The sequence below is a fragment of the Rosa chinensis genome, chromosome 4 (assembly GCF_002994745.2).
Source record: "Rosa chinensis cultivar Old Blush chromosome 4, RchiOBHm-V2, whole genome shotgun sequence".
Classification (NCBI taxonomy): Eukaryota; Viridiplantae; Streptophyta; class Magnoliopsida; order Rosales; family Rosaceae; genus Rosa; species Rosa chinensis.
This window is the reverse complement of record NC_037091.1, coordinates 3870918-3893036: the sequence shown is the minus strand read 5'-3', so window position 1 is coordinate 3893036 and position 22119 is coordinate 3870918. Positions and strand designations below refer to the sequence as shown.

At 41.4% G+C, this 22119-nt stretch overlaps 1 protein-coding gene and 1 pseudogene across 1 annotated transcript; one reads left to right on the top strand and one right to left on the bottom strand.

Annotated features, from left to right (window-relative positions):
- On the bottom strand, nt 1–1491 carry LOC121052761 (F-box protein At5g07610-like). Its single transcript, XM_040518614.1, has 2 exons — nt 1323–1491; nt 1–836 (listed from the first exon to the last, which is right to left on the bottom strand). The coding sequence occupies exons 1-2, from the start codon at nt 1489–1491 to the stop codon at nt 1–3; spliced, it is 1005 nt and encodes a 334-aa protein (XP_040374548.1).
- A 3697-nt stretch (nt 1492–5188) lies between these two features.
- LOC112200373 overlaps nt 5189–22119 on the top strand; it is a 28410-nt pseudogene continuing 11479 nt past the window's right edge.

Sequence of the window (22119 nt, the reverse complement as noted above, 5' to 3'; positions counted from 1 at the left end):
TTATACACAAGCTGAAGACTTCACGTAAGGATAGTTAACATCGTCTTCCCTACGATTTTCAAAACCTAGAAAAAGTTCCTTGTTGGCTAACTCAACCGATGTCTTGAATGTCTTATTCCTAAGATTATAAGATATGACCTTACTAGGAATATGCAACAACAAAACAGTTGAAGAATCCTCAACCTCATCATGCCTTTCTAGGGAGGTTTCCTCCTCCTGAGAAAGGCACAAGATAACAAAAGCATTCCAATCCTGTCTAGGAAGAGCTGTTAATACTGGGCTCAGATCAACATTATACTTGACAAACCAGCCAGAGTAGTCTTTCTCCATCTCCATGACCTCAAATTCAGTGCTACAATGCTGGTAAGTCTCAATCAAGTACAAACGGCCACAGCACTCCCCAAAATATCTACGAGCCAATCTGGGATACTCAGAGGGAGACTTAAAGGAATAATGAGGGCTAGGGGAGGAAATTAATGGAATTTTTTTGACAACCAAGGGGACAGGAGGGGTAGCGGAGGCTAGCAGCAAACGTTCTTCGCCTACGTCAAAGTAGTGCAGCACATCACTTTCGTTTCTTATGAACTCATTCCTACCATCCCCAAATGTGCAGAATGGCAATCTTGCTTCACGACTGCCTCTTATCCAATGAACTGCGGCATTGCAGTATACAATGCCTTTCCTGCTCCTGTAGTCAAAGTGCATGGCCATCTCCTTGCAATCATGGTTTGCGCCCTCGTCAGAGGGGCTGGGGAAGAAAGGAGTATCAAGATGCTTCCACTTTCCAGTCTCTGATGAATATATGTCTATCTCGTGGTGCCCCCCATCATAATGATCTGTTGAAAGTTAATGCACATTGATCATCTAAAATAATCTCCATCAATCAAGAGAAGTCCAAGAGTTGCTAGAGTAATCTAGAATATGATCTAGAATGAACATTTTAGCTAGTGCAAGAAGTTTCTAGAGTTATCATGTAAGTAGGTGCATGTAGGAAGTCTCTAGAATTATCATGTAATTGTGACAAGGTTCTAAATTAATCATGGAATTAGTGTAATCAAGGTCTAGAATATCTAACAAGTCTAGGAAGGTCTAGAATGATCCATCGAGGTCTATAAATATGTGATGTACCCTTGTAATCAAGAATGTAAGAGAGAAAGAAAGAACAAGAAGCAAGTTAAGCAATACAATTGAAAGTTCCATTCCCTCCTCTACTTCTCCTCAAAATCAAATCCTCCTAATATAGTTTTTCTAATCACATCTTCTCCCAACTTCTAGCTCCTAAATATCTTTCCCTAAACACATTGTTCCTAGCCCACTACTACCAAAGCTTCCGCACCAAATTCCAACAGTGGTATCAAAGCCACAAATTCTAACATGATCATTGAAGTTAGTCACGCAGACCACCTTGTAATGAGGCGATTTGGAAGGATCAAAAGCCAAAGCATAACGTACAAAACCAAATTCGTAACGTTCAAAAGCAAATTCGCCCATGTCTTCCCCAAACCTTGGAGAAGAAACAGCCCGGAATTGGTTGGTTGTGGGATTGAAAACGTATACGAGATCATGTCTTCTTTCTTTCGTCGACTTGCAAAGGCAGAGAAAGAGGCCATTGCAGGACTGAATAATCTTCAACTTAGATCCATCAGGGACGGAATTATTAAGGCTTTTAAAGGGATTCATAGATGGGCTTTCGTGCTTACGAAGAGGAATGAACTTGAAGGACTCTTCTTTGGTCTTGCTGGAGAAGAAAGCAGAAATCTTGGGATTTTGGATGTTGGAGAAAAGAGAGAGCCAATGTTTGGAGACGCACTTGAAACAGGCAACAGAATGAGGTGGCACCGACACAAGGATATTTGTCAGGAGTTCTTCGATATTTGCTACCGTTTCTACCGATGACATTTTCTTTCTTTTCTTTCTCCCTAGGGTTAGGGTTTTGTTTTGCTTTCGATACCAAGCTTTCTTTCAGTTTTTTTTTTTTTTGGGAAATGAGCTTTCTTTCACTGAAAGAAAACACTGCGTAAGAATGTAAGATACTTATATAGAGGGATCGCGTTATCTTAAGAGAAGAAAGTGGATGCACTCCAAAGTCAACCTAAACCCTAAGGCCTTCCGGTTGCAAATTTCTTCTCGTCCGGCGGGGCCTGAACGTTGAGTCTGGCCTCCGGGCCGCCCATTGTCATGGGGTTTGTTGCCGGACAGGAAAACTATTGCCCATGGGACACCGTCAGGGATTCTCTCTGGTGTTTTGTTAGTTTGGTTTGGCTGGGATGGTGGAGACGGTGGTGGTTTGCTGTACGGGCCGATATTCGTTCCCGCTGATGGTTTTCTCGGATCGCTGGCTTCATGGAACTTGATTTGCAAATGACGTCATGAAGCTTCGTCGTGGCGGTTTGGATCTTGGACCGACGACGTTGGGCAGAGGAGTCGGAGAACCCAGATCGGCGATGTTTTGTTCAGTTTGTTGCAGGTCGGCGGCATGGCTTGGAGCAATTGGACCGCTGCCATGGCAGTGTGGATCTTGACGACGTGGGTATGCGGAATGGATCAGACTGAACTCTGTCGGAAGGGGTCGTATGATGGGGTGCTGGAGAAGACGGCAGACTAGGCCCGAATCAAGCTGCTGGGCCGGGAGATCTCCTTGGTTTGTGACTTGATACACATTTACGCAAGCATACGTATCATTGTCAAGATAGGGAAGTATTATGCCCAAAGTTTATTGTACCACGGGGATTAGTGGCTAACCCACAATCCTTGGGTAATCGGAAATAAAGACACTTAGCAAACAAAGAAAAGAAAAAGAAAATAAATAAAAATGTTAATCTAAGGCACCAAGCCCTAGCAATGCTCGGTTTTGGTTCTCACCAAAGCCTAATCACAACTAAGAGCCTAGTGATGATTATCTACAATGAGTCGAAATTCAATATTTTGAGAGATGATTTTAGATTAACAAAATGTAATGAAATGTAAAGCAATTAATAAAAATGCAAAGAAATTAATAAAAGTGTAACCAAATAAATGGGAATATCGGGTGCTAGGGAGGTTCGTTTACCAAATTTCATGTGTCGGAAGCTAATCTAATGTAGATGCATATTTCCTATTTTGGCGGTAGTCGTATCCAAGGCGGTTCAAGACTCAAGGACCTAAATTCCCTTTCATGGTATTCCTACTCCAGTTCAAGGGCCGTAGGAACTCACTTGGCATGAATTAGAGCCGGTTCAAGGGTCACTAATTCACATCAAGAGGCGTAGAGATCGAGGAATTAGACTACTAAGCGACCCGCCCACGCAATCACGCAACGGGTGTAAATCACCATGCTTATAACCCCTCGAATATGAAATTGAAGGTTTCTAGCTTAGGAATTAGAGGGGGTCAAGCCTCTAACTCCGTCCTAGACATGCTCAAAATACACACCCTAGAGTTGACTAGGCTCCTAGACATGCATTTTAACCCAACAAAAATAGATATAAGCATCCATCATATGAAAATTGCATCATTATATTAAATTAAACATCTTTTACACAAAATTTGGGTTAGGGACACAACCCTAACCACCAACAAGGAAATTACTCACAACCCATAATCATAGACATCAAAATTACAAAATTCAAAGGGAAAAGAGTAGAGAAGTGTAGGAGAAAACAAGGATAGTCACAAATAGCTATGAAGCTAGCATGACTAGCCTTGAATTACAACCCCACAAAATACCCAAATCTTGAATCTTGTAGAGGTTGAGGCCTTTGATGAATCCTTAATGATTTGGGTGAGTAATTATTTAATTCTCTAAAATAAAAATAACAAAAATCTAGAAAATAGAGAAGGAGGAGAGGAGAGAGAGCAGCCCAAAGGGGCTGCCTCTGTTTGGTGTGGCTACTGATGAGAGAGAGCTAGAGATGGGGATAATTATGGGTATATGAGGGAATTAGATCATTCCCATCGGTTTGTGGCTGCAAGAGGAAGAGAAAATGATAGAAAATGACATGTGGCAGCAAGTGATAGGAAGAAAGGAAAAAGGAAAAAAATAAAGAGAAAAGGGAAGAAATGGTGAAGGAGCACGTGGGGGGGGGGGGGGGAATTGTTGATTCTGATGCTGACGTCAGCAAAGACCTTTTTTTTTTAAATTTTGGTTTTCTTTTCCTTTTCTTCTCTTCTCTTTTCTTCTTTCTTTTTTCTTCTTTCATCTCCCTTCTCAATTCATTTCCGCAAATACTATCGGACGCAATTAAATTCCGCTTCCTTGATGGAGTTGACCATGTTGACCCGCTTTGACTATTTCGTCTTTTTGTCGGAAATTTCATTTTGCGCAAATTTCTACCATTTTTCTCTCGATTTCCGCAATTCCGCTTATTTCCTACACAACAAATAAAATTGGATTAACTACACTATAATTGGCTCAAGTATCAACATATTTATAGTGTTTTGGATACAATTACATGCATAAAAATGCGTGTAATCAGTATGCCCTATTGGGCTTAATTGTTGGGATGAGGTTCTACCTTAGTCAATCAGCTTCTATTTGGGCTAGGGTTTTGGCTCTTGGCCCAAACCTATGTTTGTAGCTTTTGTCTAATTACAATAAATTTCCTTGTATTAGGAACTAAACGAGTGTAGTTTTGGCTTGTCTATTTGCTATGTTTTTTTATAGCTTATAGGCTCGCTTTTATAGTGAGCGATAAGTTCAAATATAGTTGGTCTATCCTATGTACTACTGTGGCTCCTCCACGAAGCCTTGTTCTGGCCATTTTTATGTGTCAGCGGGTGAGTATGTAATGACCTTTTTAGCATGCGCTATTATCAATGGAATTACCATTATTAAAAAAAAAAAAAGAGAAGAAAGTGGGAGTTTGTGGTAATTTCGTAAAGAGAATGATTCTTCTAAAAAAATAAAGAAAATAAAAATAAAATAGATATTCTTCTGCCCACTTTGCTTAGAGTCAACGGCGCGTGCACGCACACACTAACAGTTGGTCAAACAAAAAAAAAACAACGCATGACATGTGCGATTGGTTTTAGCGGGACGTGCATGACATGTGCGATGTTTATAATTGGGAAAAATCGGGGAAGTCCAACTGCAAACCAGAGTAGAGCAGAGCAAGATATCAGCTCTGAAAGTTTGTGGGCTCTCTTTCTCGATTTGTTTTCAAGAGAAAAAAAAAATGTTGAACCCAAATTTCAGATTCTTAAAAGGAGCATGGCCAATCAACTCACCGATGATCAGATCTAAGTTCAAGGAAGCCTTTAGCCTCTTCAACAAGGACGGCGATGGTTGTATCACTACCAAGGAGCTTGGGACTGTAATGAGGTCACTGGGGCCAGAACCCAACCCAGGACATGATCATCAATGAAGTGGATGCTGATGGTTATGGGACCATCGATTTTCCTGAATTCTTAAACCTCATGGCAAGGACACTGACTATGAGGGAGGAGTTAAAAATATGCTTTCAGAGTTTTTGACAAGGATTATAATGGTTTTATATCCACCGCTGAGCTGCGTCATGTGAGAGAAGCTCACTGATGAGGAAGTGGATGATGAGATGCTTCGCAAGGTTGATGTTGATAGTGATAAACTCATAATTTGTCAAGGTGATGATTTCTAAGTGATAACTCACAGCACACCCAAGTTAATCACTTTTTATTTTTGACCAAGTGATAACTCTAGCAGGCATACTCGGTGTGCATGCAGTGTGTTAAAGAACATGGCCTATACTTGGGCTTACCTATTCAAGTTGGACATAACAAGAAGGCTATTTTTGCCTATTTAAAGGAGAGACTATCCAAGAAGCTCATTAGTTGGCGTTCAAAAATCCTAAGCTCCGGGGGTAAAGAACTGCTTATTAAGGCGGTTGCTCAAATCCTGCCTAACTATGTGATGAATTGCTATGCTTTGCCTAAGTCTATGTGTGATGAGCTTCAACAATTATGTTGCCAATTTTTCTGGGGAAGTTCTGATGATAAGAGAAGAATTCATTGGAGGTCTTGGGAAAGAATGTGTCTGCCCAAAGACAAAGGTGGTATGGGATTTAAACATCTACATTCTCACAATCTAGCTATGTTGTCGAAACAGGGTTGGAGGTTGCTTTCTCACCCGGAATCACTAGTGGCACAAGTTTTTAAAGTTCTGTGTTATCCTTTCGGAACTTTCCTCACAACTGATATGGGTGAACGACCCTCATATTCTTGGCGCAGTCTGATGGAGGTAAGGTTGGTGCTATAAGCTGGCTTACTTTGGCGTATTGGGGATGGCTAATCAGTCAACATTTGGGAAGATGATTGGAGAATGTCTCTCACTTTTCGATCACTCGACCTACAGATTCAGTTTTTGAAAGAGTCTCGGATCTGCTCAACACAGACTCTTTGTCTTGGGATATTGCAGTGGTTCATGCCTGCTTTGAACCCCATGTAGCCTCGCAAGTTCTATCGATTCCGCTTAGCAGCCGGTTTGGAAGAGATAGGCTTTCGTGGAAGCTTGACAAGAAGGGCTTTTTCTCTATTAAATCAGCTTATCAAGTTGCCTGTGACTTCTCATTGGGTAATCTATTTGCTTCTGCTTCTACTGGTGATCCGTATGGACCGTTATGGAAGGCGTTGTGGAAGGCCAAAGTGCCAAGTAAAGTAGCTATCTTTGGGTGGTGAGCAGCTCACAACCTACTTCCCACCCGGACGGCTTTGACCTTGAAGGGATATACTGGATCACTACAGTGTGTGGTATGTGCTACACATGTCGAGACCATGAAGCATGTATTCTGCAACTGTAGCTTTACTCAGGAGGTTATTGGAACTCCCCCATTCTCTATTCCCACGTCCTCTCTGTGTTGGAAAGATTGGCTGTTAGATCGAGCCCTCTCTATGACTCCAGGAGCGTTTGATCAATTATTGATTTTACTCTAAAGTGTGTGGAGAAACCGAAATGATAATGATAAATTATGGAATGGTCATTCTCAATCCAGTGCTACTATTGTGGCCAAGACTATGGCTTGGCATGCACATGAGGAATATCCACAGGCTACTTGTTCTTTAGCTACTACAAAACGGGCCTGGGCAAAACCTAGTAAGGTGTGGGCTACTCTAGAGGAAGGTAGTTTGAAGCTCAATGTGGACGGGGCGTTCCTGGCCTCTATTCAGTATGGTGGTATGGGATGGGTACTTAGGAACTCTCAGGGTCAGTTCCTAGCTAGTTTTTCCTTCAGAGTGGATTTTGTCACCTCCCCACTGCTTGTCGAACTCCTTGCATTGAAAAATGGGCTAGAATTGTTGCAGGCCATGCAGATTACTCATGCCACCGTCGAGAGTGATTATCTAGTTGCTGTGCAGGCTATTGCTTCTATAACCCCCGACTTGTCTCTTTAAGTGCATTAATCACAGATATTCAAGGCCTTCTAGCTGGAAGTGAGGACTTAAAGCTTCTCTATGTTCCTCATTAAGCCAATACAATAGCACATAGGTTGGCTAACTTTAGTTTTGATTCCAATGTCCATCTTGAATGGTTTGTTAATGCTCCGGAATTTATCCTGAATGCCCTTATGTATGATTTCAATCGTATCAAGTAATATAATTTTGTTTTTACTTCAAAAAAAAAAAAGAGGAAGAAATATAGGGGAATATAATTAGGGTCCTTGACCTAAAGCTCCAAAATGAGCAAAAATTATCCCACTTATCCCAGCAACAGATTTTTGTTCCCACATACACAATTTAACAGTAAACGATCATTTTGCCCTCAAATCAATTAAAGAATTACAATCACTACCATCAATATCAATCTCCCTCCTCCCGATCTGAAACTCCCTCTCTCTCTCTCTCTCTCTCTCTCTCTCTCTCTCTCTCTCTCTCTCTCTCTCTCTCTCTCTCTCTCTCTCTCTCCCTCCTCCCGATATGAAAATCCCTCCCTCTCTTCCCCCACCCTACAAAGCCCCGACGCCGACTGCGCCTACTACCCGACCCCAGAGGCGACGAAGAAGGCGAGGATGTGAGTGATGGTCGAGATAGACCTCCTCGGCGGTCCAGAACGACCTCACAGGTGACGAAGGTTTCTGATCCCCCTGGGTCCTTCGAGAGGTTCCAGACGACGAAATGGTGATTACCAACTTAAATAGAGCTGAGTTGGATTTGGATTCGACATTGGCTGCAATTTTGGGATTGGATTTGGAGGTGCACCTTTGAATTTCTTGGGTCTTGATTTAGATTTCCTATTGTCGAAATACACCTGAAGATCCATTGTTTTGGTATGTTGTTCTTCCATATCTGAGCTTTTTGGAACCTGGATGTTTGGTTAGTTTTTCTTAATCATGCAATATGAGGTTAATTTTTTGAATAATATTGTTTGGAAGTTTTCAACTTAATAGGTGATTTTATATATAGACTGGATTTAATATCTAGTGATTTTAATCAGGCAATACGAGGTTGTTTCTTCTGTTCAAAGACGATTACAATTTCAGTTCTTCAAAAACTCTAATAATATGAGATTTGGTAGTTGCTTTATTGACTTTTTATATGCCGAATTCATTATATGGCTATCATGGTTTATGCTCTTTAGCCCTGGCACTAGAATTGATCGATCTTGTGCTTATGCAGACGGAAAAGTTAAAATGGATGACATCATAAATTAGCTCCAATGTTAAAAGTGGGGAGGCAATGAATTACTGGGATATGCCATCTTAAATGTTATGTTTAATAATCAGAAATGCATTTGCTTATGCAATGAGTAGTGATCAAGTATTCATTGTCTATTGCCCCTTAATGGACCTTTAATAGAGATTTATTGCTCCTCTATTAGGGGCAATAGACGTCTATTGAGGGACAATAGATGTCCATTGAGGGGCAATAGACGTTTTGAATTGATATAATCTCTTCATTTTTTTCTTTAATCAAAGTTTTATTTGTCTAATTTTAGGAATATTAGTTCTCATTCCGGCAATCGAAAGTTCTATTGGGGGCAATAGACGTCTATTGGGGGCAATACATGGCTGATAGACGTCTATTGGGGGCAATAGACGTCTATTAGAGGGCAATAGACTATTGGGGCAATAGACGCCTATTGGGGGGCAATAGACGCCTATTGAGGGGTAATAAACTTCTATTGGGAGGCAATAGAGGTTTTCAGAAAAATCCGGTGGGTGGCGGCAGGTGACCGGTGACCCGAATCCTGCGAAGTTGGCCTAAATCCGGCGACTGGTGATCGGAATCTGGCGATCGGTGGCCAGATTCCGGCGGCCGGTAACGGGCTCCGGCGAAATCTCCTATGGTTTCTCTCTCTCTCTCTCTCTCTAAGTAACAAAGGGGTGAGGGGTAAAATAGTATTAAAAAAATTTAATGGGGTATTAGGGAAGACTCCCTTAGAGTGTATTGGGTAAGAGAGAATTAAAAAAACTTAATGGGGTTAGTGGGAAAAAAATCCCTAGAAATGGGGTAAATGGACAAAAACCCATATAATTAAACTAATATTATGGGATTCCTAGCTATAAAAATTGAGGAGTTATAGTTTTTTTTTTTTTTTTTAAATCAATCCTTGAACAATGTAAGAGATTCTTGTGGAGGTGGTCGAATAGTGTCCTTTGATGTCTTAGGATGTTGTGTTGGCTGTAATATTTTTTTGTTCTTTTTTCCTTTTTTAATTTTGGTCTGCTTTGAAATTTGAACCTTAAATCTTTGGGAGAATGTGTTGGGGGACTTGAGTCTTGTGGATGACTGAATTAAGTATTCATGTTTATAGTTATTTTTTGTGCAAATAAGGTTGAAAAGTAGGGAAAAAAAAGGTTTACCCTTTTAATTGTAGCTGGACATGTAATTTAGAAAACCAAAACAGAGTTAAAATTTGTAGAATATTTTTTAGTTTATAAAAATGGGAAAAAAAATTGAGTTAATTTTTTTTAGTTTCGATCCCCTTGATTAACTAAATAAGACTTTAGTTGCTCATATTGATATGGTATTGGTTTTGGTTCTTAGGAGTTCGTTTGCTAATTTTCGAGTTTCTGACACCCTCGGTTACTTTCGAACTCCTGATTGACGAATCACCTCTTCTAGGTGATCATATCACCGGTTACGGTTACTGTTACATTTACACTGCTTTTGTGACATGTGCGGTGCAGCGATGTCGTTTGACATCAAGTCACATCCTGGTTACATTAAAATATATATATATATATATATATATATATATATATATATATGGAGAATCTCGACGGTGCGATAGAATTTTATTAATTTAAAAAAAAGGTACACCTAGTCAAGGGGGACGTAGTGAGCCTTACCCCTCAAATGCATATCTATACAAAACTAGAAAACAAAATCAACAACAAAATAAACGTGCAATGCAATACAAGAACCTAAACTAACTAAATCTAACTCTACGAGTTCTACAAGCTTCAAACTCTTTGATTACCGATTCATTGTCAATAGATTCAGCATATTCCTTCTCAATGTGAAGGACCATACAATCACCAAGAAACTCATCTTCCATCTTGTTTCTAAGTCTATTCTTAATGATGTTCATAGCACAACACGCATATCTTTCTCACAATATGCACACTCTAATTCTAGAGCACAACACTTTAATTAAACCCAAACTTGCTTAGTGAGCATCGTTATACAACTTGATTAAACAACCCAAACTTGATTACTCATTAGCACAACAATTGCTGCCTTGTACTTTAATTAAACCCACTTGATAAGTATTGAAATCAAATAATCAATTAAACATTTAAACCCACAAGGCCACAACAATTGCATAGCAGAATTGCATAAATAACTCAAAGAAGACCCACACATCAATCAACAGAATTGCAGAATTGCAGAAATCCAATCTGATGGACCTTGATAAGTTTTGAAAACAATCAATTAATCAAACCCACATCAATTAAACAATAAATTGCAGAAGAAGAGAATGCCCAGACCAAGAGAAATAGAGAATTTGACCGACTGACCGCAACCTTCATTAGTTCATTCTTCAATGAGTTCAATCCACGAAATCTTCAATCCAATACAACCTACGAACATGAATTTCACATCAATCCTTATTCCTTAACCCTATAACTTGCCCCAAATTGGATTGATTCAATTAAACAAAATCTTACATTGAATTCATTGCCCAAATTGAAGAGGGAGAGTAACTGAGTAAGAGAAGTAGATCCGCCCCTGAGAGAAGTGAGAGACGAACTGGAGAACTGGAGACGAACTGGACTAGAGCTCGAGAAGTAGATCCGCCCCTGAGAGAGTGAGAGACGAACTGGAGAATCGAGAAGTCGAAGTCCTCTCTGAGAGAAGTGGAGAAGCCGAGAATGGCAGAACTGCAGCCTGCAGGAGTTTAGAGGAGGAGGAGCAGAGGAGGAGACGCCGGAGAGAGTGAGAGACGAACTGGAGAATCGAGAAGTCGAAGTTGAGTGATTGGAGTGAACTAGAGACTCGGACTCGGGAGTGGGTTTAGGAATTAGGACGGCCTGGACGGGCTTGAGGTGGACCGTGGACAATACCCAACCAAAAAAAAAAAAAAAAAGTATACATCTAATTTTTTTTAGGCCCAAAATTCTCGGACGGGCTCAAGCCCGCCCCAGTTACTATGTAGATCCGCCCCTGCCTTTCACTCTAGATACGTCTGTGCATCTTATTATCCTTTATTGTTTTTTCTTAATTATAGATGCGTCTGTGCATCTCGTTTTTCTTTATTGTTTTATTTTAATGCTTTTGCATCGCTCTATGTAACCTTCTGTTATCATTTAATATAGTCTGTCGTCTTTCCTTAAAAAAAAAAAAACTAAATAAAACTTTATAACTCTATTTTTATCAAATGCACTCTTCAAAAAGCAATTTCATCTATGTTTCAACTTCGATCTCCTTGGTTAATCGAATAAGGCTTTGTAACCCTGTTTTTTTAATTTCAGTTCATCCTTATGGTTCAAATTGAAGGGTTGGGTCGATGTAGAATTATGGCCGGAGAATCGAGATGGGTAACAGAGAGAAAAAGAGGAGGATGCGGATTTAATGAGGTAGGGTGGAAATATTCGGGTCGAACTATGGATTGCTACCTCCTTTCTACCTCAATGAACTGAGGATTTTACCCCTCATTTCTCTCTCAAAATTACATTTTTTTCCCCAATCCCTTGGTCAAACTTAATGTTAACAGACAACAACACATAATTTGACTAAGGGGCTTGACTCAAACTTGTGGCTGTTAGTCTGCCACGTCAGCAGGTGGGCAGAAGAATTTTCGAAAATAAAATACTTTTTTTTTTTGATCAAAGGGAACTTCATTAATAATGAAAAGATTACAACGGGTTGTGGAACAATAATCTGTAACAGTTCACCGACATGGCAACCATGACAGGATAATTGACCCAACTAGACTTCGCACTCGAAATCCATCCTGACAGACTGATGAAGCCAATAAGGCCCCGACTCCAAACAAAGCAAAGGCTGACTAATGTGTAACGCCTCTTTTGCTAACCGGTGGGCAACTTTATTGCCGTCCCGTTTCACAAAATGACAACTACAAAAAGGAAAAGACTTGACTAAAGACTTAACTTCATCGATGATGTGACCTTCCAAACTTAAATCATCCGAAATATCATGCAAATTATTGATGACAGAGAGAGCATCACCTTCAACTTCAAGGTTGGAGAAACCCATATGCGCTGCAAACCAGAGTCCATGTAAAAGAGCTAAGGCTTCTACTGACCTGGGAGGAAGATTACCCAATTGTGGAACTGCAAGAGCACCCTTCAAACTCCCAAGGTGGTCCCTGAACACCACTCCCAATCCACACACTCCTTTTTTCACATCACAAGCCCCTTCAAAATTCATTTTCAGATTTCCCAAACTTGGCACGGCCCACGCAACATGATCTGGACACCCATTTGTTTTGACATTGTTAATTGATCTTCCAACACTCATAAATTGAGTCTGCCACTCACCAGCCAGTCTAGTGATGTCAATAGGCTCCAGCGTGTTTTCTCCATGTGTAGATAAGTTTCGATTTTTCCACAGCCATCATGCAACATAGCAGAAATATGCAAATTCGTTTTCGGCTGTAGTGGCCACAACATAGTGTACAAGGTCAGTAAAAGAAGGTTCTTGCCAGACTTTGTACACTCCACATAGGAATGTTTTCTTCCAAACCTTTTTTGCTTTCGGACACTCCCATAGTGCATGCAACACTGACTCCACTGGATCCCCACATTGCCAACAGCAGGAATCTTCTAGAATCTTCCTACGCTTCAAGTTGGCTGCACATGGTAAGAAATCATGCATTGCTCTCCACATAAACACCCTAATTTTATGCTGTGTATTAAGGCTCCATATTCTCCCCCAAACATTCTTGCTTCCATTTGAACTAGAGCACACATCCCAGCCATCGTTATCAGCTTGCATATTCTTTGTTACCCAATATCCTGTCTTCACACTATATACCCCATTTTTGGTGTAATGCCAAACTAATTTGTCTGGGATGCTTCTGAGACCCAGTGGCATGCTAAGAATCATCTCGGCTTCATGCTGTAGGAACCTATTACTGATCAAGGGGACATTCCAAGCGCCTGTATCTGTAAACAGCGATTCGACCTTTTGCTCCCCGAAGAAACGCATAGGACTCACCACCTTGAAATGGATTGGCGAAGGCAACCATCTATCCGAGACAATACTCACCCTTTTCCCATCACCAATTCTCCACCTTGTTCCCCTGTCAAGCACCTGTCTTCCCCAAAGGAGACCCCGCCAAATAGCTGAAGGAGTGAGTCCTAATCTGGCATTTAAAAAACATGTATTTGGAAAATACTTAGCTTGGAGAAGTGAACTGACCAAAGAGTGCTTTCCCCAGAAAATCCGCCAAACCGTTTTGGCCAACATAGCTTGATTGAAAGCTTTTAGGTCCCGAAAACCAAGTCCACCCTCTTCCTTCCTCCTACACAATTTATCCCAACTACACCAATGGATTCCTCTTGTGTCACCGCCTTTCCCCCACCAGAACCTGCTTACTTTAGATTGGAATTTTTTGCAAACCCCCACAGGCAATTGGAAAACACTCATAGAATAAGTGGGAATAGCTTGAGCCACTGCTTTGATTAGCACAAGTTTACCCGCTTTTGAGAGGAACTTCCCTTGCCAACCCTGTAAATGAACATCCAATCTCTCATTCAGTTTCTTGAAAACATCTGTTTTATTTCTCCCAATTGTAGTCGGTAGCCCCAAATACTTCTCATGAAAATCAACAACCGGGACATCAAGGATAGCTATCACAGCATTCTTCACATCTTCCGCAACGTTGGGTCCAAAAGAGAGAGCGGACTTTTGAAAATTAATACGTTGACCTGTAGCACTTTCGTAAAGTAGAAGGCATTGTTTTAGTGCAACACATTCTTGTACCGATGCATTGATGAATAGAACACTATCGTCTGCAAATAGTAGGTGAGAAATCGACGGTGCTGTAGGTGCCACTCGAACTCCATTAATAAAAGCCATATCATCAGCATGTTGAAGTAGGCCAGACAAACCTTCTGATACAAAGAGGAAAAGATAAGGAGATAATGGGTCTCCTTGCCATATTCCTCTAGATGGTCTGAAGAAACCAACAGGTTGTCCTTTCCAAAGTATTGAGAAGGAGACAGAAACAACACACTTCATGATTAGATTTACCCACTCTTCCCCGAACCCTAGCTTCAGCATGACAGCTCTAAAAAAATTCCACTCTACTCGGTCATAAGCTTTACTTATGTCCAATTTGAGAACCATCTTGGGTGACCTCGTATTTTGCTGTGTTCGGATGGTATGGACCTTTTCAAAAGCTGCTATCACATTATCTTGAATATTTCGACCCGGAACAAAAGCACTCTGAGTGCAGGAAATAATATCCGGTAGATGCGTCTTGAGTCTATTAGCAATGGTGTGATGACCTGGTTTTCTGTTATTTAAATTTGGTATTTAATAATGGACCAGTTGTACGAATAATTGTTATTATGCTTTATTCGTAGGTTGTATGTGGAGTGGAATGATTTTCGTACGTATAAATATTTGAATTTCACAGTTTAGGGGGTCGTGTGAAGTTTGACTTTTTATATGTTGGGATTCTCGGAAAATTTCCTTCACGAAAGTTGTAGAGCGCGTCGATACGAGTTCGTGGACATGTGGAACGCGTAAATCGGAGTTCGTATGAGGAAGTTATGGCTATGGAAAGAAGTTTCCATTTTAGTATATAAAGGGAAAATTAGAATTTTATTTCATTATTTCCCTTTCCATTTCCGGAAACCATACCCTCTCTCTCTCTTCTCTCTCGTCCGCTCCCTCAGTATCGAAGATTTTCGACTGACCCGACCCGAACCCGGCCGATCCGACCCGACTTTTCCGGCCAACTGCGGCGGTCTCCGGCCTTGAAACTTGGCCAGCAGGGTCGCCTCTTCCGTCTGGTCGTCCCTCTGGTGGTCTCTATCGCCGATTCTTCTCCACGGCGGCGCTGCAAGGCGGTGCAGCCTTGTGTTTTCGGACCCGGCCGGAAAACACAGCTCCGACGTCGGCACGGCTTCGAGTTTTCTTGGTTGAGCTCAGAGCTGCCTCGCCGATCGATCCTTGGTGGTTGTTTGGATCGATTCACGTGAAAATTCGATCAACTCGGATTGGATCACTGTTCACGGCTTGTGAGGTAGTTTTCGATCCCTTAAGCTTGTTTTCTGACTTCGATCCAGTTATGAAAGTTCACAAGCATGCTTAGATGAAGCTTTTTGATGTTGGGAGTTTTGTGAAATATTGAGTGTTGGCCGGCGGCGGTGCGCCACCGTCTGTGGCGGCGTTCCGGCGGTGTTCTGGCCATGTATGGAACTGTTTCTGCTATTATATGTCTTCTACTCGTCGATACGAGCGTTTCGATATATAATATGCAAATTTTGGAGTTCGATTGGATTTGTTATGATTTTTGCAGTTTCATACCGATCAATTTATTTGATCCGTGAGGATTCGAGCGTCCGATCGATTTGTGGTTTGGTCACATCGATCGTGGACGTATTCCGAAGACTTGGGGAGGTCTCGGATGTGGTTTTGCCTCGATTGGCGCCACTTTGGGGATTTTGGTTCAAAACAGGGGTTTCGGACTTAAATCATATATAAATCATTACTAAGTTGGAACCATATGTGATTAGGTACTTGACGAAGTATTTGGACGAGTGGTTAGTGATAGTTTTGGTTCGGTTCTGTATTGAAGACGCAGCAGGAGTTCAAGGTGAGTAAATCTCACAAGGATCTTTATGAACAGAAGTACCATTATTGTTTTGGCGTTAATTATTTAACTGCAAACTATAGTTGGTATTAGTAGGCATTCCTGAGTGAATGACTACATATATATGTTTAGATGAAATATATATATCCTTGTGAATGATTATGATGAATAATAATATGCATGATGGTGTTCATATTATTGTTAAATGCGACTTTTCAAGAAACGATATTATAGAAAAAGATGTTTTCTATTGTTTGGAAAGTATTGAGCTTGATGTTACATTTTGAGTCAAGCGTGACTCATTTTAGATGTATTGGTTTTAAAATCAAGGGTCACAGATGGTGAGCAGGGATTAGGAAAACCGAAACTAGATGTTGTAACGTTTTTAAGTCGGAGGCGACTTACTTAACGTTGACCTTAAGACCAGATAGGGTCTAAGAAGATCTTATGTCACAGATGGTGATAGATCATAGATAGTGACAGGTTGCAGACGGTAACCTTGATGTTGATTTCATGACCAGATGGGGTCTGAAGATCATTAGTCACAGATGGTGACAATTGGTGATCAATGGCTGACCTTGAGACCAGATGGGTCTAATGATCTTATGTCACAGATGGTGATAGATCATAGATAATAACAGGTTGCAGACGGTAACCTTGATGTTTGATCTCAATAGGAAGATCTTACTTCACAGATGGTGATAGATCATAGATAGCAACAGGTTGCAGACGGTAACCTTGATGTTTGACTTCATGACCAGATGGGGTCTGAAGATCATGAGTCACAGATGGTGATAAATGGTTGAGCTGAGACCAGATGGGGTCTAAAGATTATAGGTCACAGATGGTGACAGGTTGCAGATGGCGACCTTGAAGTTGATTTCCTAACTAGATGGAGTCTGAAATCATATGTCACAGATGGTGACAGATCACAGATGGTGATAGATCACAGACGGTGATCAAGGCAGGAAATAGGTAATCACGTCTTGATTGGACGAGTGATTACAATTTCAATAGGGTTCTAGTTTATCTGCCATGATAGCTTATGGGAGTAATGGTCGAGGTTGCTTGAGACTCATAGGTATGCAGCTTAAAGGAGAGTTTCGATGGCATTCTTCTTTAATTGTCTAGATGAGACTTGAATTGCTACTTGATGGTTAAGTTAGCAAATAAGGCATGGTTATAGTGGTGACTCATGTTGTCCTTTCTGTGGAAAGGATATTGAATGTTAGAAGGATTCATGGCTGCATGTTTCCTTAAGTAGATTGATGTGAGTTGTTGATTGATGTTCATGAGTTACTCATACGAGCTTGAAGAAGCTTACCGGGTTTGTTGTTTGGCAACCCCGGTGCACCATTCTTTTGGTGTAGGGGTTAATCCTGCAGGTCAGGAAAATCGTGGCTGAAGCTGAAGGAGCTTGTTGGCAGCAGAACGGGTAGGAAGCAATTTTTGTTGGCTTTGCCAATATATGACTTCCGCTATGCAGTAAGCTCTGAGGAGCATTTACGTTTTATTGTGATGACAATTAAATTCGTAAATTTGTATAATATATAACTCTGTGGAGCGAGTGTATGTTATCTTGGATGTTTCAGTGTATCAGTAAGTACTTGTTTTAAGGGAAAGATGTTCCAGGTATTTGTATTGATGACTGAATATTCACGCATGTATAATTATGGGATTATATATATCGATTTTTATTGTTGTAAAAATCAGGGGCGTGACAAATGGTCTTCGATATAAGCTTGTATACAATGGAGCACAAGCTAATAGGTCTAAACTCGGTCACCAACTTGGGATTGGAGCATTTCGGAATAAGCGAAATTAAAGTGTGGTTAAACTCGCCAAAATCCTTACCATCATTCAACACCCCTAGACAAAAATCACACACCGAATCGCCCACAACATGCCAATAGGTTTTAAAAAATAAGGCCGACATCCCATCGAAACCCGGTGATTTTTGAGCTGCCATATGCTTCAGAGAAAGTTCAACTTCCCATCTTTCAAATTTCCTCATCAAACTGGCATTGACCTCCGCAGAAACGCGCTGAGGGATTTTGTCAAGCACCAAATCCATATTGTTACAGCCCTCCGTGGTATATAACTTCGTGAAGAAAGAGAGAAAAGCATTTTGGACGTCATGCAACTCCTCACACCACACACCATTCTCATCAGTTACCCCTACCACCTTGTTTTGCCTACCACGTCCTTTTGCGTAAGCATGGAAGAACTTGGTGTTTTTGTCACCCTCCTGTAGCCAATCAATTCTGGACTTTTGCTTCCACATACTTTCCTCCATCTCGACATACTTTTCCAGTTCTGTTTTAATCACAGCACGTTGCTTTCTATCATGGTCACTTTGCACATCAATTGGAAATTGCTGTAGAGAGGCTTTAAGTTCGGCAATTTTTCTAGGGACATGCCCGATGATCGTTTTATTCCAAAGAGATAAGTCCTCGGCACATTTAGTGACTTTACCCAACAGGTTGTTGTCCATCATGGATTGATTCTCCCACACCTCCTTCACAATTTCCCCACATCTCTGCTCCTTGACCCAAAAATTCTCAAACATAAAACGTCTATTTCCCCCAACTTTCCTCTGTAGACCAGTCCCTTCCAAATCAAAAACTAAAGGCAAGTGATCACTCGCTCCCACCTCCACATGGAACTCATGAGCTCGAGGGAATTCATCAGCGGCCATAGTATTCATAAATCCCCGATCAAGTCGTTCATGTACTGTTCCATTACTCCATGTGAACACCGGACCGGAGAATTCCATCTCCTGCAAGGAACAATCGTTGATCACCCGAATGAAGTTATCTATTTGAACAGCTGGTCGCAATCTACCTCCACATTTCTCCTCACTTTTAAGGATCTCATTGAAATCTCCAAACACGAACCATGCAACATGAGGATATAAATGTGAGAGACGTCGGAGCGCTTCCAATGAATGACGCCTCTCTCCAGTTTCTGGACTTCCATAAAACCCAGTCAATCTCATATGCTTGCCTTTTATCAGAGCTATCACATCAATGAAACCTGTAGTAGCATCAATTACAGAAACAGTCATATTATCCTTCCAAAAGAAAACCAGACCACCACCCTGCTTCCCAGTTCGTTCCACAGCTCTACAGTTAGCATAACCCAGTTTACTACATACCCTTTCCATCACCTGCTTCTTCTTCTTTGTCTGTATTGTCGGGATCTTGGGCCCTTAATAATTTCTTAAGGGCATTGAATGTGGACGGGTTCCCAAGCCCGCGCACATTCCAGCTTATCAGACTCATTGGTTGTGGTGGGTCCGAACTTTGGATCCCACCACTTTAGTCCCCAGCACAGGACTCGAAGCAGCTACACCACCAGATTTCTTCCTCAGAATTTTGTTCGGAGAGCCAAACACAGAACATTTACTTGGGGAACACGTCATCACAAAGCCCTTGCTTTTACGACCCTTCCCTGTGGATGAATTCCCCTTCTTGATTATATCTTTCAAGCCATCACCAATCTCCTCAACCTTCTTCCCCTTACCACGACCTTTTTTCTTCGGAGAGTTTTCATTAACCTGCACTACCAGGCTTTGTCCCCTCCCCTTCGTTTTCTTCTCATTGGACACCAGTAAGTTTAACCTGTTCCTTCCCAAACCATATTCTGCAACAGGGACATTAAATAGCCGCGGCTTTTCAACCTTCTTCTCAATATTCTGATGCTCCCCCTCATCTTCCCGACCCAGAACACCTTCTGAGTCAGACATTAACACTTCATTCATAGGCTTCTCCCAGGTGAGCTTACGACGTTTCGAAGACGATACATGCGCAACCATCCCCGATCTTACAGCCGCCCTTTCCAAATCTCTAACCTCCAAATCAAGTTCTTCATCGCGCTCGCGAACTAATCCAGTCACACTGAGCTCGGGGGCCTTCAATGACCACAATTTAGGGCGCGGATTTCAACCAAACGATGTACCATGCAATTGACTCTGTAAGTCAATGGAATAGACATCCTTCGAGAGCGTCTGCCATCGGCCATACTTCTCCTCTATGATCTTCCCTTCGAGTCTTGCCGGACAACTATTTCCCACATGGTCCAACAACCCATAGAAGAGACAGAAGTGGGGTAGATGTTCGTATTCAAACACCAATTTACTCAGTTGTGCATCCCGTGGATCCAGCTGCAGTCGTAACCCCTTTCGCAGTGGATCCGAAAGTCGGAGCTCAACGCTCAACCTCAAGAAGCTTCCACTGCCATCCCCACAGACTGTCGGATCCGTCATTATGAACCTTCCTACACTACCGCCTATCTTCCTTCCCATATTATCTGTCAACAGCGCTGGGGGTAATCCCTTAACCCTAATCCAAAACTCCTGACTGGTTAAGGGAACAATCCCGGGATCCAACAACCCATCTATAGGAACTAGTACCAGCAGAGAATTATCATAAGACCAAGGGCTTCCCTGGAGAACCCTCGCACGATCTCCTTCAGACTTGAACGAGAAAACAAACCTCTCCGAATCTTCCCATTCCAAAATTGAATAGTCCTCCTTAGTCAACCAGATCTTCCTAATGATGCGTCTGAAAGATTCCACGTTGATCTTTTTTCCCGTCAAAACCTTCCCCACGAGCCAAAATCGCTCAGCTATTAGTGATTTAGGATCATCCACTGTGATCACCTCTAGGTCGTCATCATCCTGGATCGCGAGACGCCTAGAGAATCCATCTACTACTTCCTCCATTCGTGACAGATTTCCTTCCAGCACCCACCACGCCCTCTGTACACAACGAAGAAATCCCCACATGCACGTAGGAGAAGTCGGCGGTTTACAGGGACGGTGGCACTATGCGGCTCTACTACGCAGAAACCCTAGAACCACTCCAACCCTAACTCCGAAAGAGTAGGGACTATCGTTAAGACTTGTCAAGTTGCTAGACAACAATGAACCTAAGAACTTTCCAATGTAATCAAAACTCTTTAAAAAATTAACCCGCTACACTAGAATACTAGATTGATTGACAGAAGTTCCTGTTGAACAGTTTGAATTGGGAGGTGATATGTAATCTGCATGACGTTGGTGAACAATTAAGCCTCCCTGTTTAGTCGTCTCCCTCAATTCAATGCTACAGCTAGACCTCGATCAATCTCACAAATGGATCCGCATATCACAATCTCACAAGCTGAGAGCTTTTGAAGTTTTCAACTATGGGTTTATGATAGCTAAATTTATAAGCTATTGATTTTTCTTATTCACACTTAAGATTGTCAATTGTAGCAAGGGTAAACAAGGGTCTTTCCCGCAGAGGACTAAGGTTATAACTACTCAAAACAATGTCACAAAAGTGACCACTGTTCCTAGCGAACAGCAATCGAAAATCTAATTAAAAACCTAATTTAAACTACTCAGAAAATTACGAAAATTTACACGGATGTACTAGACACACAGGGCGTCCAGCACACAAAATTTGGTGATTTTTGGATATCGTTTACTATAAAAATAAAATACATAAAGACAGAGAACAGAAAGAAAAACGAAACTGAAACAGATTTGAGATTGGTTGATATCAAGAGAATAAAGCTAGCTAGGGAAGATGCATCCACCCCCGACAATCACACACAAGATAATTTGTTCAATCCTAATTCAATTAATCTAGATGAAGATGCTCAGGTTGGCTCGGTACGCTTGAACACAACCTATTACCCTTTCTTACTTCGTACGCTAGGCAGGAAGTGCTCTACACCTAGACTATTCCCTAACAATGCAACCTAAAGGTACGCTTATTAGATTAAACATGCAGAGATCATTAAGGTCTAAAAGAGTTTGAGACATCACTAGGCATCGCAATAAACTTAGCGCCTTGCTAAACCTAAGACTTAGTTTACTTGATAGTGAAAACTAACAATTGCTTCTCTAGAAGGTTTGAGGAGTCCAACTATTGACACAGGCATCA